At 35.3% G+C, this 21,654-nt stretch overlaps 1 protein-coding gene across 13 annotated transcripts in view; it reads right to left on the reverse strand.

Moving 5' to 3' along the window:
• Positions 1-4,862: 4,862 nt before the first annotated feature.
• The window catches only part of LOC148305157 (fructose-bisphosphate aldolase-like), a 30,011-nt gene continuing 13,219 nt past the window's right edge, over positions 4,863-21,654 (reverse strand). For 3 of the 13 annotated variants that reach the window (XM_088267242.1, XM_088267244.1, XM_088267245.1), the window contains exons 4-9: positions 21,027-21,201; positions 19,105-19,308; positions 18,586-18,701; positions 16,714-16,813; positions 15,122-15,321; positions 4,863-5,919 (exon numbers count right to left, since the gene is read on the reverse strand). In XM_088267242.1, the coding sequence (XP_088123368.1) occupies positions 5,824-5,919; positions 15,122-15,321; positions 16,714-16,813; positions 18,586-18,701; positions 19,105-19,308; positions 21,027-21,201 (891 nt within the window). In that variant the 3' untranslated portion in view covers positions 4,863-5,823. Of the gene's footprint in view, positions 5,920-11,911; positions 13,008-15,121; positions 15,322-16,713; positions 16,814-18,585; positions 18,702-19,104; positions 19,309-21,026; positions 21,205-21,654 lie in introns of those variants that run through there. The other 10 variants (XM_088267236.1, XM_088267238.1, XM_088267239.1 and 7 more) reach the window with 4 other exon arrangements.

Genomic DNA, 21,654 nt, shown 5'->3' on the forward strand with positions numbered 1-21,654 from the left:
TATGGGATTTAGATAAAATAAAGTTACGACATAACGAATACTTCGGCTGTCCAATTTTAAAACACAGTAAGGGACATTTTTTTGTAGTACTTTTTTTTGCATTTTTGGACTAAGTAGAGTCTACTTAATCCATAAATGCAAAAAAACGTACTACAAAAAAAAATGTCCCTTACTGTGTTTTAAATTTGGACAGCCGACTTGGCATTCATATTTTTTCTTCACGTGTCCAAACCATCTCAACACACCTTTATGTATTTGATCGATAGTGCTTATCTCAGTCTTGCATTCTTTCATGAATATACCTTTAATTAATTTTGATTAGATAGTCAGAATTCCCGATTTATTACAATTTGGCACGTGCCACGCATATTTACTTTGGCAAGCGAGTCATAGAATCACGACTTTGTAAAATAATTTGATTAAACGTCTGTTTCAACGTAATTATGCAATATCCTTTACAAATTCATAACCAATTTGTTCCATGAATATAAACTAACTAACTAAAACTAACTAACCATCACGCCGCTTCCTCGCAGGGGTAGGCAGAGAGAATCGAACGCCACACCACTCTGTCTTTGCAAACATTCTTTGCCTCTTCTACATTCATGCATCTCCTCATACATACCCGACGATTATTACGACTCCTGACCCGGCCGCTTTCAAGTATTTGACATACCTGATTGTGCCAAGTTTTCCTCGGTTGTCCTCTGCTTCTTTTTCCAACTACATTCGCCCCATAAATTTGTTTAACCGTTCTTTCTTCACTCATATGCTCCACATGTCCAAACCATCTCAACACACCTTTCTTAATTTTATCGATAATACTTATCTCCGCCTTACATTCTTTCCTTATTTCATCATTCGAACATCTATCAAACATCGTTTTGCCACACATTCGTCTGAGGGATCGCATTTCGACTGCATTCAGTCTGCTTTCATCCTTCTTTTGCCAACTCCATGCTTCGCTTCCATACATAAGGGTTGGAACCAGAACTCCATTGTGTACTGCCAGTTTAGCTTCCGCTGATAGATTTTTATTTGCTAAAACTGATTTTAGTGCACCATTCACTCTGTTCCCAGCATTCACTCTCCTTTCTATGTCTTTATCAATCTTTCCATCCCTAGAAAACTGCTAGTAAATATGATTGTATGTTTATACATACCTTCCTCCTTCTCCCTTCGAACTTCTTATTTATTTTGAATTTAGGATTTTTTTCATAGATGTAAAAATTAACAAATAACAATATTTTGAGTGTGTCCAAATACTTGATCACAAAATCTGAATTATCTCCAATTACAGGAGTTATTTTCATATTATTTTTTGACATCTCATCGATTCTGAAGTTTTATATATATGAACCAATTTTGAAACGTTATTCTTGAATCAATAGAACTTCACTAGAGACATCTAAGGGTGAGATGAAAAGATTCGGACCCCACATACTAATAAAAGAGTTTCCGCCCAATAAAAACCTTCTTTTCATCTCACCGAAAGATGTCTCTAGTAAAGTTCTAGTGATTCAAGAACAATGTTTCGAAATTGGTTCATATAATATATAGAACTTTCAAGAATTTGAATAGTGTGGTTGTCAATGAGTATAATTGGTGAACGTTACACGTGTGTAAAGTGATCACTTAAACCAGCCTATGACGGTCGTCAGCCCCGTAAATGCCCAGACTTCTATATTCTTCTCCATCTTTGATGAGATGTCAAAAAATAATATGAAAATAAATAACAAATTAGTATGATATTCGTTGAGTCGCAACTAAGTGTTCTCTAAATATAGATAACATTTTAACTAATTGATTTTTTTCTTCTTCTTAAAATTGGCCGTTTTTTAATTGAAAAAATAAGTTTTTCTTCGAAGTAATTTTATGGTATTGAAAATAAAAGAGTAATTGAAAGGTAAAAACTAAAAAAAATATATAAAAATATTTTTTCTACGTATATTCTAAATAAGCAAATTAAAATCCAATATACCAACGTACCATGTATATATTTTATGGCACGTATGTACATTCTTAAAAAAATTGGGCGTGAACAGACATCTGGCCTCTCCGGTGGAATGAATTCTGTGTTTACGAATATCCCCTTTAATTAAAATCTCAACAAAGATGAAGAATATGGAAGTATAGGGCTTATAATGTTCAAGGTGTTGCCTCGGTACTCCCTACTGCTTAGATGTCCATCGTAAATTTTACGAATGTCCGTAATGGAGGGTTAAGGCCAGATAGTAGTACCATCTAAGTTTAAAAAAGCTAACTCGTTTATATATACATACATGCATGTATTTGGTTCTTGACAATTATGAACTGATTGGTCAAAATCTCGAATATTTATTTAATTCACCCTGGACTGATACCTGAAGTGTGGGACTGATCACTTTTTAATTATATAATTAACGATCAAGATAACACTGCGTTGATAATATGCAGTGCCCTTTGTGCCATTGAGTTCGGATAAGGGTTAAAAGAAAAAGATATGAATAGCAAAGTTGTCAAAAAAAATTATCGGCGCCTGTAGATAGGCAAACATTGTAACACATAAGACAACAATTTGCATTAACATGGCGCTAGTTTTATAAATGAAATTTATAAAACTAGCGCCATGTTAATGCAAACTGTTGTCTACTGTGTTACATTGTTTGCCTATCTACAGGCGCCAATAATTTTTATTATATTTTTTGACAGATTTGCCTTTCATATTTTTTTCTAAACTAACTTACTAACCATCACGCCGCTTTCCCGCAGGGGTAGGTAGAGAGAATCGAACGCCACACCACTCTGTCTTTGCAAACATTCTTCGCCTCTTCTATTCATGCATCTCCTCATACATACCCGACGATTATTACGACTCCTGACCCGGCTGATTTCAAGTATTTGACATACCTGATTGTGCCAAGTTTTCCTCGATCTTCCTCTGCTTCTGCAATCTTTTTCTTTTAAACCTTATTATACGAACTCAATGGTGCATGGGGCACTGCATCGTATCACGAAGTGCCATCTTGAATGTTAATAATATGAAGGGAAGGTGATCAGTCCTGCGCTTTAAGTACCGGTCCAGGATAAATAAATATATTATATATATATTAAATAAATATTAGAGTGAACATCACTGATTTATTTTGACCCCCTGAGAACTGAACACAAGACCTTCACAGCGGTAGCTTAACACGCTAACCGCTACCTTACGAAGCAAGAATGTTGTTACATTTACGCTATTTATTTCAAATAACAATACTGGCTAATGTATATAACCCCATTTTTGTACATAATCATCTCAAGGGTGTTTTCTTCATCATTTGACCCTTATCGACCCATCTAGATGGTATCAGGGTGTAAGCTCCTTTTTCCAATTACATTCATCTAATAAATTTGTTCTACCCTTCTTTCCTCACTCATTCGTTTTACATGTCCAAACCATCTCAACACACCTTTCTTAATTTTATCGATAATGCTTATCTCAGCTTTGCATTCCATCCTTATTTCACTCACATTTCACATTTCTGTTAATACCCAGAATTAAATAACGTTTTCATCTTTGTTGCAATCAATATTCTTAAGGTTCCTAACACATACCTCTTTGGTTTAAAGAACTTTGATTATTACGCAATAAAGATGTAAGACCTACTTCCATTCTTCATAAAATCACTAAAAAAAGAAGCTATACATATCGCTCACTCCTTTCAAGAGCGTTATAAATCAAAAAACTTGATTTTTCAGGAGAACGTTTTTAAAGTTTAAAAATATAATACAATGTATTAAAAATAAATATCAAGCCACTTATTGAACTTTTTATTATGCAAAAGATCTTTTTAGGTAAAACCTGAAGGTTTTTTCTCCATTTGAAAAATATTTAGTTTATTAAAAAAAATGATTAAACAATACCTTTTCTTCGAAATGAAAAAACAATACTTTCTGCCCTGTAGCGAGTAAATATTGAGTTAAAAATAAACCTCTTTTGCTGGGATATAGTACATTTTGGCATTCCGAAAACATGCACAACTGAAAATTGACAATTTTTGATTTATGACGTTCTTGAAAGGAGTGAGAGATATATAAAAAAGCTATTCATAAATGGATAATGGAGGTGGATAGATCTGAAACCGAGTCATTTTGCCATATTGTATTTGATTGCATGTCATAAACAATTTTATTTAATATAGATTTATAAATAAGCAATAATTAAAATGTAACTTTGTTTTAAAATCACTATAAATATTTTATTACAATCAAGTTATAATAAAATATTTATAGTGATTTTAAAACAAGTTTACATTTTAATTATAAAATGAAAAATCACAAAGTTAGTGCTTCAAATATAAATTATATTGTAAATAATAATAATAATAAACCCTTATTCGCACCCTAATGGTGCATAGGGCACTATGTCGTATAAACGCAGTGTTATCTTGATCGTTAATACATGAAGGAAGGGTGATCAGCCTTCCGCTTCAGGTACCAGTCCAGGGTAATATTGAATAAGTATTACAGTGAAAAAAACACTTTTATTTATTGTACCCCCCCTGGGAATCGAACCCGGGACCTTCAGACGGTAGCCGAGCGTGCTGACCATTACACTACGGAGGCGGACAAGAATTGGCGGACATATTGTAAATAAGTATTGTAAAATGATGACATTGTCGCTGTGGGGGGTAAAAACTGGCTGCAAGCAGCAACCGACCTCAGGAAATGGAAAGAAGGGGAAGAGGCCTATATCTAGCAGTGGAGGTCAGAGGGCTCAAAAGAAGAAGACTGTAAAATGTGTCCTCGGCACGGGAAAACTCAGTGACGGCACATTATTGTAATTTGTAATTATTTGTATGATGAAATATAAATACATAAATTAAGAATAAAACAAGTTTGGTGTTTTATAGACTGTATTTTATTTATACATAAGTTACATTTATTGATGATTTAAGGATGTGTTTTTGAACCTGCATTTCTCGTGTGTTTTAAATATACGTACATTAATTATAACTTGATCAAATTCCTACACATTAAACTATGTATAATATTCACTATACTTTTATATAAAGTTCATTTAAATATCAGAAAAATAAAAACATGCATTCTATTTTAACACACATAAAGAATTTCATGATAAAGATATAATTATTTACTAAGAAAACCCACCAAAGAGAAAACAGTACAATAAATATCAATTTGATAGATATAATATTTTTTTCGTTATAATATGTAACAAGTTAATTATTCCACACATTTACGTGTCTAATTCAACAGTTTTTTAATCGTAAACTTTAAAAGTTACATAACGAGTGAGAACATTAAAGGATTTTCAAAAATGTATATAATTATAAAATAAACACGAAAATGATCATGTATATAAAATAAAAATCATACTGTTCAAATATTTATCAGCTGTGAAACAAAATGCCAATGAAGCGACACTGCTTAGTAAAAATAAAAATTTTTGAGAGATCAACAAGCATACATAGTGGTTGATAATGTTAGCTTTGCCCATTTTAACGAGACATAAAATGGCAAGACTTCAAAAGATAATTAGAATTTTAAAAATAATAAATCATCTTTGAAATGGCTTCTGAAATTTGTTTTAAATTTCAACAGAGAACGATCAATCTTTGGTGAATGCTTTCCAAATGTTTTAACTTGATTAATTTCCTAAATTGTCGACAGATGTCGACGCTACGTTTAATCGAAGGAGAAAGCCATTAAAGAGACAAAGTGGATAGATAGACATTTATATAATTATAGCATTTTGGTTTACTAAACATTTTGCGTACACTTTTGAGGCAAAGGTTCTGACTATTTGAGGTTTGCTGCAGGATCAGCTAGGAGAACTTAATAAGCGTGGTTCTGAACGAACAGGGATGCATCGGCTCCGGCTCCCACGACTGACCCGGCAACGTATTTGCCAAGAGAAGCGTCTCCGTTGGCCTAGAAAGAAAGAAGAAAAAAACATGATAAAGTAAACATTTAAGTATTAACCTTTCCGTTTGTACTGCCACAACAGTGGGGACATAAAAAACCAGGTTTGAGGCATGGTGATTATTTCAAATTGACAATATTTATTTATTATGTGCATGCCCTATTTTATTATTTATTTAATATTCATTCATTCAAACCCTTATCCGCACCCCAATGATGCATAGGGCACTGCATCATATAAACGCAGTGTTATCTTGATCATTAACAGATGAAGGAAAGGTGATCAGCCCTCCGCTTCAGGTACCAGTCCAGGGTAATATTGAAGAAGAGTGAAAAAATCACTTATATTTCTTTGACCCCCCCTGGGAATCGAACCCGGGACCTCCAGAACGGTAGCCGAGCATGCTGACCATTACACTAAGGAGGATATATTTAATATAGTTACAAAAAATATTATAATTTTATATTTTGTATTTATAAAGTATTGTGGCAATATAATACACTCTTATCATTCACTGTCATGATTTAGTTCTTATTAAAGTGGTATTACACAAAGTGAACGATGAATGATAATGAGAGTGTTATATTATAATTTTATTCATTTGCTAGACATTTCTACTTTTAACAACGAATAAGCTGTTCTCTCCAAAAAAGAGTCTAAGCTCTTGTGCTTGGAGAGGGACTCATGCTCACTGTTTATACTTATGAATAATTTAACAGTTTTATTTTTATTTTGTGTGTGTTTTTTTCCCAATTAATATGTATAGAAGACATTTTATGTAATATTCAGTTTTGAAATTTAAAATGCATTTATGAAAAAAACTCACTCAGCAGGTACAATCTTTTCATTAATATCTTACTACTCAATCGGTTAATTTTATAAAACACCGAAATTTGCTATCAATGACCAAACTTTTCCTTTTTTTAGACCCTCACTCCGAAATTTTATACGAATCAATTAATTTTTTAACCCATTATTTGTGAAATGCGATGACAAGTATTTAAAATAAAAATATTACAATTCTATACTAGTGTCATCTGTCAACGAAATCATGAAACTCTAGATGATTTGTCAAAGTTATTATATACAAATCAGTAGCATTTTTTGTATGTGCGTAGGAAAACCATAAATGGTTTCATAATTTTGCCTTTTTACAGATTTTATCAAAATCCTTGGATTTTGACCATTTTTCAACTCTTATTTTGAACTTATTCCCTAGAAAGATTAATTTCGATCTGATAATTAACCATTTTTATTCATGTGTCAACCTACAAATAATTTTTCCGGTTGTACATAAACTTTGTGATGTGAAGGAAGCTAGGAGTGTATGTCAGGACAGAAGAGTGGCGTTCCATCCTCTCTGCCTACCCCTGCTTGGAAACAGCGTGATGGTAGTAGTAGTAGTAGTAGAAGTAGTACATAAACTTTTGTATCGTAGTGCTACTGTTTTGTATAATGGCATTGCCATGTTTTATAAATCTACATTTTTAATTTGGATTATAATTGCAAGATCGCTTCTTTAAATTGTTCTGGGTAATGTATTATATTTTTCAAGTCATAACTTTCCACCTCTTCTTACCTTCAGGTAAACTTTTGACGAGGATAATCTTTTTTAAAAAAAAGCAGAAAGGGCGATTTCGGAGATTCCTGTCTTTGATTCCAATACCCTAATCGTACGAAATAAGGACTTCCACATATAGCGACATCAATTGAATTAATTTACATCTTAATAAAATACTTGCCATCATCTAATTTGCGATCAGGAAAACACAGCATTGACACAAACCAGTGCCTTGCGCACCATAATAATAAAATACGAGTTTGCTTAAGAAACTACTTACCATACTAAGTGCTCAATTAATATACAAACCATCCAATTTCTAATCTACAAAGCAAGCAAAGCTAGGGAAATCTCAACATCAAAATAATAGGGTGTCAGGAATGTATTCTTATTCAGCTATGGATTGTGTTGAACTCCCCACTTACAAGGTAGATACAATAAACTCAATACCGAATAAAAAACGTGATCCCGTGGTTAGTGTCGCGGACTCTTAAGTCAGAGTTTCTCGGTTCGAACCCACTCTACCACAATTTGATACCTATTTCTAGTAATGAACCGCTTAGGCTCACAGAAATAGTATGAAATTAAAATATTTGTGTATATCGCTCACCCCTTCAAGAACGTCATAAATCAAAAATTGCCAATTTTCAGTTGTGCATGTTTTCGGAATGCCCAGAAAATGTACTACATCTCACCAAAAACGGCATATTTTTAACTTAATATTTACCCGCTACAGGGCAGAAAATGTTGTTTTTGCATTTTGAAGAAAATGTATTTTTTAATTATTTTTTTAAATATACCGTAAAGTGGGTATACTTTGCACCATGGGTGATACTTTGCACCACCTTCTGTAAAGAAATTGTAAAGCTGGTCATCTCTGATACATGTCATTTTTCATTCTACTTTCTATTGTTTCTGATAGATGGCACTTCAATCTACTTTTTAGTTTACTGAAGTAACAGTCGGTCGCTATTGCTTCAATGCGTTTTTCCTGTCCAAACGTAAAGAAAGTTTTCTGTCTGAAAATTGTGTCCGAAAAAATCCAGTGGAATCAGTATACTGAAACTAGTTACAACAAGTGAGTGGTCTCTAAATCGTAGGTAGATAGGCCCTGCTTTTCTCAAATGCTGTATTATTTAGTTACGTTGTCAAGTTTATGTAAAAATAATATTTTTTTAAGAACTGACTTGTATTGACCACATTTGGGGTAACATTGCACCAAGTGCAAAGTATCCACAAAAGGCCATAGTTAATTAATTTGATGAAAAGTCTTAAAAAGGCTAGTACAACTTGACATGTTTGCTAAATATCTATTGGTTTTGTGTACTTACTTAATTCCTGATGGTATATTTTTTTCAAAAATGTCAAGAACACACAAACAGCGGCCTTATGCCAGACGATACTGCGATTTTACACCGAAGAGAGTGGAGCAGTGTTTGGAGGCCATTCGAAATGGTACAATCAGTCAAAGAAAGGCTAAAGAAATTTTCAAAATCCCCAGAAGGACGATTAACTATAAGCTCAAAGGTCAGCACACAAAACCTGTGGGAAAACCTCCGATATGTGACAAGGGCGAAGAGCAATCCTTCGTAAACTGCATAGTAGACATGAGTGAGTACGGTTTCCCAGTGAGTGTTTTTAACATTCGCTACATTCTAATAGCCTATTTGGATAGATTTGGCAGAAGAGTACGAATATTAAAGAACAACGTACCAGGCTCTGAATGGATAAGATCATTTTTGTAAAGACATAAAACCTTGACTGTTGCTAAAACTAGTCAGTTGCTTAATCGGTTGCCATTAAAAGCGTATGACGATGACGTGCGCCAGAGTTTTCAACAGTTTTTGGAAGAAAACAGTTTCAACCCAAAGAATTCAGTCTTAAAACGCAGGAAAACGATACTGATAGAACCAGGTAAGAGCATTGCTCACGATCCAAATGTCGAAATGAACGTTGACGAGACACAAATGCTACCTGAACCAACTACATCAATGATCCCACCTTCCGCATCGAAACTTCCAGCATATCTATCATTAACTGATTATAGTTCACACGGAAGCTTTGAGGAAGAGGGAGAAGAACAAAAACGATGACTGAAACCAGTTATCGTATTTGTTCTTCCGTTTCATTAGGACCAGTAAAAAAGAAGGTGGGAAAATATGTCGTATTTCATTATGAAGGAGAAAAAATTCCGGGACAGATTTTGGAAATAAAGAAAGACAGAGCTGTTAAATCCATGCAGGAGAGTCTCAAATCGTGGAAGTGGCCGATGAAGGATGACTTTCTTCAATATTCTTGGAAGGATGTAGCGGGTTCCATAAAAGAACCGAAAATGCAATCCAAAAGAGGTTTCTTTACCGTCCCGGAACTTGAACATATTTAGACCTAATTTAATTTTAATTCCTATTACCTATGTAGTACGATATGTTTTAATATCCACCTTTTATTTTATATAATTTTAAACCTTCAGTATTGAAAAAAAAACATTTTTGTTAGATTTTTCAATATTTTTAAAAAAAAATTTCTATCAAGTGTCTTATTTTTCCATAATTATACAATATTATAATCTGCATTTAGTGAACTGTGAGCCAAAACCCTTCATAAGGTGCAACAAAACTTGTAGGATAGCCTTTACTTTGTATAAATTTGGATTCTAGTACGAAAAGTGTAGAGAAAATATCATGGTGCAAAGTTGTACTTTACCCCGGGATACTTTGCACCAAAATATAAATATTAAAAAAAAATACAGGCAAAATAGATAAAAATTTAAAAACGTATCAGACATGTTACAGGTATATGTGTTATTACATTGCAATAGTTGAAACCTCAGAAAAAGTAAAAAACCTGATCGGAATAGACAATTTTTTGAAAAAATGCAGTATTTTGGTGCAATGTAAACCCACTTTACGGTACTAAATATTTTTCAAATGGAGAAAAAACCTTCAGGTTTTACCTAAAAAGATCTGTTGCACAGTATAAAGTTCAACAAGTGGCTTGATATTTATTTTTAATACATTTTGTTATATTTTTGAACTTTAAAAACGTTCTCCTGAAAAATCAAGTTTTTTGATTTATGACATTCTTGAAAGGAATGAGCGATATAATAAAAACACAAATATTTCTCTTTTTTAAATTAGATTAAAAAAAAAAGTGTTGTATGACGTATTCGTATGCGTAGAGCGAGTAGGAACAATTTCTGTGATTTCGGATATACTTTTTTGAACCTGAACGTACAGGATACGGCTTGTTGCATTCAGGCGATAATATAGCGAGCATGTCATGTACCTCGTATGGGTAGGGTGATTAATAAAAACCTAACCCTTAACCGCACCCAATGGTGTATAGGGCACTGCATCGTTTTAATGCAGATTTTTACTTACATGAAGGAAGGCAACTCCTGCGCTTCAGGGACCAGTCCAGAGTAACATTAAATAAATATTAGAGTGTAAAATCACTAATATTTATTTTTTCCCACTGGGGAATCGAGCCCGGGACCTCAAGCATGGTAGCCTAGTGCGCTAGCCACTACACTATTAATAAAAATACATAGTTTTATCTCCAATTTTGGGAGGACTTTGTTCAAATCTCAAATTGCTATTTTATATGAATTTTAAATATAAAATTTTCTAATTTCTGCAAAATGACTAACAAGCTTTAACTATCAAAGGGCATTTGTTCACTACACGGAATTTCACTGTCCGGCACGTCAGTTAGCATAAAAACGGATGATTGGCTTGTGCTTTTGTCCATCTTTCTTCGGATTGGTGCTCTTGATCGGTGCGTGAACACGTTGCGCGTAAATTCGATCACGCTAAACTGTCGTAGTAGCTTTCATTTTTCAAAACTGGACTGCAGGACAGTACAATTCCGTGAAGTGCACAAGCGGCAAAAGGTTCCTTTTTAAGATAATATATTAGATTACATAACTAAAATACATTACACATATCCCTCACTCCTTTTAAGAACATCATAAATCAATAATCGTAAATTTTCAGTTGTGCATGTTTTCGGAATGCCCAGAAAATGTACTTTATCCCACCCAGCAAAAGAGGCATATTTTTAACTTAATATTTACCCGCTACGTGGCAGAAAGTGTTGTTTTTGCATTTTGAAGAAAAGGTATTGTTTAATTATTTTTTTAAATATACTAAATATTTTTCAAATGGAGATAAAAACCTTCAGTTCAATAAGTGGCTTGATATTTATTTTTAATACATCGTATTATATTTTTAAATTTTAAAAACGTTCTCCTGAAAAATCAAGTTTTTTGATTTATGACGTTCTTGAAAGGAGTGAGCGATATTAGACTACATAACTAATCTACATTATACACATATGAGTATTTTTAAAATGTGCACAAAAAATAGAAAAATTGGTGAGAGGGTGAGAGGTTAGGTAAGGATTGGTTAGCAACACAAGGGAAAAGAAATAGAAACATAAAACATTCAATTGTTTATTGAAAAACAAAAAAACATAACAGTAAATGCAGGACTGATTAATTTTGTTTAAAAATGCATGCCTAAAAATATAAAGCTTTTTTATATTTTTACAAAAGCGGTAACAGATAAAAAAATATCTAAAAATACATCAGAACAAAGCACATTGAGCAAAATAATTATAAATGTAATAAAAAAATAATTAACAGTTAAAAAAATAACATTTACAGATTTCTGCTAGGAATTCTGAATATAAAAAAATGTATTTAAGTATTAAAAACAGATAAAAAAATAAAACAGTCTTTTTACCATCTATGGGAGTGTATTTTAATATTTTTGAATAAAATTATTAGTTCAATTCTTTATTGGAACTTTTGTGAGCTAAACTCTACTTGATTAAGTTTTTTTAGCCATTAAAATGTTTCTACTTTTAATTTTTAGTTTCATAAACTGATTCGGCAGTCATTTTGTAGTAAAATCTATCCATTTTTAATTTATGTTTTACTAAGTACTTAAATGCATACCACTATTGTGGTATTTACTAGGTAAAACTTAAATTATTTAAATTTTTACTTGCATGAAATACACAATAGTGCACATTTTTTAGAATATATATTGGAATTTGATGTTTTTTTTAGAAATTATTTAAAAAAAAATTTTTTAATTTCTTTTAAACTCCTTTTAATCACTTTTTTCTTTTCAAAACCAACCAAATTTATTTAGAAGAAATAACTTTTTTTCGTTACAAAAACGATGCTTAAAGCAAAAAAAACAATTATGTTGAATGTTACCTTGGCTTAAAGAAATTTATGTTACGGGCTATCAATTATCTCGCCTGAAAGTACATTATTATCAAAATTTGGTCTCAAAAATTATTCATTTAAAATTGTTACGAAAAAAAAACTCCCATAGTGGTTTTGGTGAGAAAAAGCGATTTCATTAAAAAAAATCATTGGCACAATATTGGAATAAAGTCCGGAATGTGAGTGTGTTGTTTGATGCATTAATACGCATGTGTTTTGACAAAGTTTGACTTGGCGCCGGCCAAAGAGCCAATTGAGCCGGCTTCGTATTTTCCCTGGCAAGCCAATCCATTGGCCTGCAAAGTTGATTGGAAATGTTTAAATTTCATTTTGGTGTTGAGATTTTTTAGTGTCAATAGCGGTGTCGTATCCAATGTTGCGTTTGAAGGAAGACACATGCAAAGCACGGTAGACGTCGGGCGGGAAGAGAATGAAAATGCAAAACAAAGTAAATTAGGAAAATGAAAAATACACACACAAAACAGATACCGTTGAACGGGACTTGAACTTTGATGTGTTACTTGAGCCCAGTACAAAAAAATATTTAGATCTGTATTTGGTCTACAATAATGAATGCATCGCCATGATTCATTGTTTCCCTGACAGGTGACACTCATTGTCACGATACATTAATTATTGTAGACCAAATACAGGTTTAATTTATTTTTTTGTACTGGGCTCAAGTAACACATCAAAGTTCAAGTAACCCCGTTCTACGGTAAATAAAAATAGTGGAAAGTAAGTACAGTGCCAGCTCGGTAATTGGAATGTAAATCGTGCTTGTTCGAATTAGGGAATCTAATTCGGACTACTGAGTTAATAATAACTGTAATGTTCGAATTATTTCGAATTCGAACGTTTGAATTAGGGAATCTAATTCGGAGTACTGAGTTAATAATAGTTAATAATAACTGGAATGTAAATCGTGCTTGTTCGAATTAGGGAATCTAATTCGGACTACTGAGTTAATAATAACTGTAACGTTCGAATTATTTAGAATTCGAACGTTTGAATTAGGGAATCTAATTCGGACTGCTGAGTTAATAATAGCTAATAATAGTTCGGACTACTGAGTGTTTTGAGAAAAATGAGAGATAAAAACGAAATTTCGGTTAGTGAAAATTCTCCTAATTTTCCTTTTTTATACAGGTAAAGAATGGATAGTTAAAAACTTTATTTAAGCTTGAAAAAGATCAGATACAGCGGAATCTCTCATAACGAGAGTAATTCGTGAAACAAGCAAAAAAATTATGAAAAAGTTGCTCCCTTAACGAGAGAGAAAGCATAAAAGAGAAAGCGCAAGTCCCTTTTTCACGACATTCACTTGTGAACCAGGGACTTAAACGACAGTCAAAACAAAACTGTTTCGGTTAACGAGTAATATTCCGGAACGAATTATGCTTGTTATGAGAGGTTCCACTCTAATTTCATTGGAATCAACGAATTTAACTGGTGTTTAAGGGCTAAATCACGCATTCATCTTAAAACCATCAATTGCTCAGTGTTCTGGATGACTTCTTCAGCCCAGTTAACTGACTGATGGCTATATTGAAGGTGGAAATTTTGAAAACTGGCATAGTTTAACATTCAGATTAGCGAGCTAGCACTGTATATTTCGACAGCTTGAAGGTTTTGAAGTCAACTGGTTTAAGCTGCCACAGTCGGGGATTCTGCAGTTTTGATACAAAAAATTTGTTGCGCGAACTCTGTTCTGCAGTCGTAACCGACAGCTGCAGTCGATTTGAAGACGAGTGTATGCAGAACCGAGATTTTTATATTGAATTAAATTTGATGACTTACAGACGTCTCTTTTAAAGAGGTTTTACTTATATTCAGGTTCGACTGCATATGTATGTATGTACTAAGAAAAGTAAATTATTGTTAATTACAGTGTTATTTAATCTAATACTACGTGTGCAGAAAAGCAAGTATAATGCAATACATACGAGGCATCTATCTAAGTTTAAAAAAAGCAATAAAAAATATAACAACGATAGAAATGAGACAAGGTTTAGAACATATTGTCGCGCCGCCCAGGACGACCACTGCTGACAATCCATCAGCGGCTCTCGTCTGAACTTTGGGATGCAGACCTGACTTTGGAGGGTGTAAGGGAGCTGGCGGCCGATAGAAAAGCTTGGAGACAGTTTGTGGTCTCCACATGCTCCACATAGGGAGCGGATATGGTTAAACGAAAAAATGAATAATGTATTCCTTTCTCCTCTATATAAGAGGATATTCTGTCAATTCCGTATCTTGAATCGACAAAATATTTCAGCAGGGGTGCTCGGCTAAAAAGCTTGAGAATCTGCGGTTATTTAAGATAAACCACAGATACTCAAACTTTTTTCACCCGACCACCGCCTAGATTGGATATTCAGAGAAACAGTCTGGGTTGATTATTAGTTACCTTGGCCCTCTTGAGCAGCTCCTTCTGCGCCAGGGGCACGTTCTCGGGCTTGCCGGCCCAGGCGCGCAGCACGGAGGCCTGCAGGGCGCGCCCGTAGCTGAAGGTGAGCGCCCAGGGCTTGCGCCCCACGTACTTGTTGATGGCGTCCAGGTTCACGGAGGCCTCCTCCTCCGACTGCCCGCCGGAAAGGAAAGTGATGCCTGTGGGAAGAGGCAGACACAATCAGGACTAGACCCTAATCATTTTGCATTAACTACACTAGACGTTTATAACGGTACTCGCAAGACTCCCGTCAGATTCAAAGAAATTATTTTTTTTAGCAAGAAAAAACATTACTTTTTTTTGGGCAAATATAGAGAAAGTCTGGTGTTCATCCCAAATGTATTTTTTATAAGAATTTGTGTACTAAAATAGTATTCATAAATGTATGCGAGAAGAACAAAGAGACGCAGTTCATCGACTTTTATTTTGTTTATAATATTGTCCCCACCACACGTAACTCCTTTAAAATCATATATAAAGGGTGGAGGGAAATTTTTTATGTGCTCGCTCTTTTTCTATTGGTGTCGCATTGTTCTTCTCGCCCTTATAAGTGTGTTATAATTTTTGATATATTGGTGTAGCTTTGTTCTTTTCGCCCTTATAACTTTGTAATTTTTTATGAATAAATAATTGTCTTCATTTATGCCTTTCCGTCTTCCTCATCACAAGTGTTCCAGTACCATTAGCAGTAACATCTGGTTTAAACCAAGTATGGATCGCTCTGTGCATGTGACTTTCTTTGCATTTTCTTTTCTTAGAGCCATGGTCTCTAAGTGCGTATGTATTCACTGGCAGTATGCAGGATTCATGTGCCGGGCGTAGTTGGGTAGACGCTCGACTGCAAAACTGGCGTTGCGGGTTCGATTACCAAGTGCAAAATAAATTCAAGAAAGATTTATTTTCAATAGGTATGGGTGTTTGTGATGTATTTTTCACATTTACCTTCCCAATCCTTACTATCCTTTCTGCAGACAAGCCTCTAATAAAGGGTTTGGGGGCTATTCCTTTTAAATTAAATGCGTTTTTCTTTTTAGACAGTAAAAACTTTTCTCCGCCTCCGTAGTGTAATGGTCAGCATACTTGACTACCATACTGGACGTCCCGGGCTGATTCCCAGAGAGGGCCGAATAAATATAAGTGATTTTTCACTCTGATATTTATTCAATATCAAACTGGACTGGTACCTGAAGCGGAAGGCTGATCACCTTTCCTTTGTGTGATACCGATCAAGATAACTCTGCGTTTATATGATACAGTGCTCTATTCACCATTGGGGTGCAGATAAGAGTTTTGAAGAAAGTCTGGGTATTACAGGGCTTATGACCTGATCCGTGATCCGAACCATGACCACGATCCAAATAAAGGGTAATTAAAGCTTTCTCGATCCAACTATAAGATGGCTCTAGTGAACTCAAGTGTGCAGTGTCATGAGATTAATTATGTATGCAGGAGTTAAGAGGTGAGGATTTAGAAAAATACTCAGGCATATTTTACATATTCTTTTTCATGTATATTGAGATGTCAATAGTGTTTAGAATTTGATCTCTTACCGACAACGGCGGCTGGAACAGTCCTCTGGAGAGCTGTCACGGTGGCCTTAGCAATGTCAGCGGCGGTGTACTTCTTGGAGCAGGACTGTCCGGCTGTGACCTGGCGAGGGGAACATTCATTCAATTAATAATTAATTCAATTTATTTATATAGGGTCCGCCATCTAAAGTTTTTTTTTTCAACTAGTGCTTATTTCGTGAATGGTAACACTTAGCTCATGTCTGATTTGACAGATAATTAGTTTTATCCTTCCGCTGAGCGAATATGGTTGTGTATACGCTTGAACAACGCTGGGAAATATTGCGACATTACTTTGAAAATCATGGTAATGTTGCAGAATGTGTGCGAAAATTGCGTACGGTTTTTGGAAGAAGAGAAGCACCGTCAGCTCCGTATGTTCGTTATCTTGTGAAAAAAGTGAAAGAAACTGGCATCCTCATCGATAAACCAAAGCGTGAAAAGCCAAAAACAGTGCGTACACCCGAGAATATCGATGTTGTGGCAGAAAGTGTGCGTGAAGCGCCATCAACATCAATTCACCGTCGTTCTCAACAATTGAACATTTCGGAGACATCATTGAGACGAATTTTGCATAAAGACCTTGGTATGACGCCATACAAAGTCCAATTGGTTCAGGAGTTGAAGCCAACTGACCATCCAATGCGTTTTCGCTTCGCTGAGTGGGCCTGCGATCGACTTACAGAAGATGCCGATTTTGCCAAAAAAATCATCTTTTCGGATGAAGCTCATTTTGATCTTGGCGGGTATGTAAACAAGCAAAATTGTCGTATTTGGGGCACAGAAAACCCGCACGCATACATTGAAAAGCCGGTACACCCAAAACGAGTCACTGTTTGGTGCGGATTTTGGTCCAGAGGCATAATTGGGCCATTTTTCTTTGAAAATGAGCAAGGAGTGGCCGTTACAGTCAATGGCGATCGTTATCGGGCCATGTTGAACGGATTTTTGTTCACAAAAATTGAAGAGGAGGATATTGGCAACATTTGGTTTCAACAGGACGGCGCTACGTGCCACACAGCCGAAGCTACACTCGATAGCACTTATAGCATTTTCAAAAAAAAAAAGTTATTTGGCGGACCCTTTATTATTCTCAATATTATTAATATTTAAAGCATTTACTATGTGGTAAGTCATTTTTACTTTTATATATTTTTTAGTAAAAATGTTACAAAAACTTTTGGTGTAGTTTTTAGTGTGTGAATAGTGCTATGGTAGTTATGTTTGCATGCTACGGTGGTGATTGTCCTGACGAAGAGACGGGTACATCTCGAAATCGGTAGACATAAAAATCTCAGTGAGTGGTTATATACTAATATAACTATAAATTTTGAAAAAATTTTTTAAGCCAATTTATTTATTTTTAATAAACATACACATTACAAACTAAAATTTAAGGCGTATACGTTAACTAAAATCTGAAATAAGCAAGAATACTACTGCTAAAAATGTAGAAGAATCCCGCTTCGGAATACTCCTTCAGACACATATCCGGCGCTAGCTATTTCTACAGGCATAACCATCGGCAGGTTGGTCCTGTGTATAGGAATGTGAAACAATCTATGCTGACGCTGTCTTAGGTAACTATTGCGAACATACAGACCAATGCTCTGGATAAATTCAGGATTATCGATCATACCGCGCAGCAATTGATAAAAATGCGTAATCAAATACACATTCCTTCTAGTCTCTTAACTGTTGTAGCCAAGCATACCCCGGAGAAACTCGGTCAAGTAGAGCCAAGGAAAATAGCCATCCTCTTCCATGTAGAAATACCTCATTCATCAACATTCATCCGATTATCCAACACTGAATGCAAGTTATTCCGGAGCGTGTTGGGAAAGTGCTACGTACCATGTTGGGCTTGAGGAGCGTTCCCTCGAGGAAGACGTGGTGGTCGCTCAGGGCCTTGTATACGGCGGCGAGGACGGTCTCCGTGACCTTCTGGGCACGCTCCAAATCATGGTCACCTGGAATTCAAACATCAGAGTTGCAGTATAATTCATGAAAATATATATTCCATTGCTGCTATCTGTAGTGTTGGGTGGTGTTGGGTGGTGATGGGTAGTGTTGGGTGGTATTTGGTAGTGTTGGGTGGTGTTGTGTAGTATTGGGTGGTGATGCGTAGTGTTAGGTGGTGTTGTATAGTATTGGGTGGTATAGGGTAGTGTTGGTGGTGTTATGTAGTATTGGGTGATGGTAGGTAGTGTTGGGTAGTGTTGGGTGGTATTAGGTAGTGTTGGGTAGTGTCGGGTGGTGTCGGGTAGTGTTGGGTGGTGGTTGAACACGACTGCGTGTGAGTAGCGGGGTAATGTTGGGAGGTGTTGGGTAGTGTTGGATAGTTTTGGGTGGTATCGGGTGGTGCTGGCTCACCGTCGGGCAGGACCTCGGGCTCCACGATGGGCACGATCCTCTGGGACTGGCAGATGGAGGCGTAGCGGGCCAGCACGTTGGCGTTCTCCAGGATGGACTGGTAGGAGGGCGTGTTCTTGCCGATCTTCAGCACGCAGCGCCACTTGGCGAAGTGGCAGCCGTCCTTCTTGTACTGAGCGCAGCGGGCGGCCAGGTCATCCAGACCTGGAACCGAGAAACATCTCAATATCTCCGGAGCACTAGACAAATGCTACAATATACTATAGGACTGCCTTGGAGAATCACATAGGCAATTAACCTTTCCGGGAGTACAAAAATTGATGTCCGACTTTCTGTGGAGAGTGGGTTTTTTATACATGGAAAATTTTTTTTTCTTCATTAAATCAATGCATTATGAAGAAAGAAATTATGTTAAAATAATTTTACAAAAAAAACGCCTATTCAATATGACAAAATTACACACAAATATCCACAGACGTCATTGCTATACAAGTTACATCATACTAACTGACAGACAGACTTCGACATTCATTAACTTCATACTCCTTTAAGGAAAATTCGCACTGACATTCATTTACGTACATACTCCCGGACAGGGTTATTAGTCTTGGGAAGAAGCTGTTGAAGATGCCTTCAGACTATATTTTCCCTAAAATGTTTGACACAAAGTTATACAACATGTATTCCATTTTAAACATACAATTTATATTTCATGGGTTTTCTTTGACAGCAAAAACTTTGTATAAGTAAAATATTGTGGGTCAAACAGAATTTTTTTATTTTTCTACATCTCATCAAAGATGAAGAAGAATATGGAAGTCTGGGCATTTACGGGGCTAACGACCGTCATAGGCTGGTTTAGGTGATCACTTTACACACGTGTAACGTTCACCAATTATACCCATTATTGACAACCACACTATTCAAATTCTTGGAAGTTCTATATATATGAACCAATTTCGAAACATTGGTCTTGATTCACTAGAACTTCACTAGAGACATCTATTGGTGAAATGAAAAGCTTTTTATTTAGCAGAAACTCTTTTGATAGTATGTGAGGTCCGAATCCTGGATTAAAATCACATACATGAGAAACGCCAGAAAATATCATTTTCTCCTCACACTCAAAATGTTGTACATAATTTTTTTAGTTTTAGTGTTTAAATACCAACCACAGATAACAGTAAAAGAGCCATTTTATAAATAAATGTCACTGGGCTGTAGTTATAAGAGCGGCTGTTCATGACTCCTTTGAGGAAAGTCCAAAATCGGCATGTTTAGTCACATGCGCACTCATAATAGCCCCACATGCTGAAGACATGTACTGGGCACGAGTTGGGAGCTATTGTAATTAATTGTTGGGTAATATATCCAAAATTAAGCAAGGTTTATTTGGTTGAATTCTAAATTTACTTATGTATATGTTAATATGTGACGCGTTTCGTCTTCTTAGGACATTATCAAACACTCAGTGTTTGATAATGTCTAACAGCAGTGTTTGATAATGTCCTAAGAAGACGAAACGCGTCACGTATTAACATATACATAAATAAATATAGAATTCAACCATATAAACCTTGTTTAAGCAGTGTTTGATAATGTCCTATGAAGACGAAACGCGTCACGTATTAACATATACATAAATAAATATAGAATTCAACCATATAAACCTTGTTTAAGCAGTGTTTGATAATGTCCTATGAAGACGAAACGCGTCACGTATTAACATATACATAAATAAATGTAGAATTCAACCAAATAAACCTTGTTTAATTTTTGATATGTAACCCAACAATTCAATATGGAATCCTACAAACTGTCTGCAGTTACAATAAATATATTATGATTAATATTATTACTGTTAATTATTAATATTATTATTATTAGGACAGAAGGACAGAAGTGTTGAGGAGATCAGTTACCCTGGGTGGTGCACTCGTCTTCGGACCCCATGAGCGGCACGACACCCTTGTCCACCTTGATTCCGGGAATGATCCCCCTCTTGTTGAGCATCTCCACGAGCGGGGTGCCATCGGCGGCCTTCTGGTACAGAGTCTCCTCGTACAGGATGACTCCCGAGATGTTCTCCGAGATGGCCTGCTGGGAAAGGACGCAGCACCGGTAAGGCATCGTTCAAACACGAGACAGCGTTCAGCGGTTTAGTGGAAGCAAGTCATAATTCGTGTTTGTGGGCGGCATATCGCTCACTCCTTTCAACAACGTCATATATCAAAAAACTTGATTTTCCAGGAGTCATTTTTAAAGTTTAAGAATATAATAAAATGTATTAAAAATAAATATCAAGCCAATCATTGAAATTTTTACTGGGCAACAGATCTTTTTAGGTGAAACCTGAAGAGTTTTTCTCCATTTGAAAAATAATTAGTACATTTAAAAAAAACAAACAATACCTTTTCTTCAAAATGCAAAAACAACACTTTCTGCCCTGTAGCGGGTAAATGTTAAGTTAAAAATATGCCTCTTTTTCTGGGATATAGTACATTTTTAGGGTATTCCGAAAACATGCACAATTGAAAATTTATGATTTTT

Source organism: Brachycentrus maculatus, unplaced genomic scaffold (genome assembly GCF_059751285.1).
Source record: "Brachycentrus maculatus isolate JH-2025_06_01 unplaced genomic scaffold, ASM5975128v1 h1tg000285l, whole genome shotgun sequence".
Classification (NCBI taxonomy): Eukaryota; Metazoa; Arthropoda; class Insecta; order Trichoptera; family Brachycentridae; genus Brachycentrus; species Brachycentrus maculatus.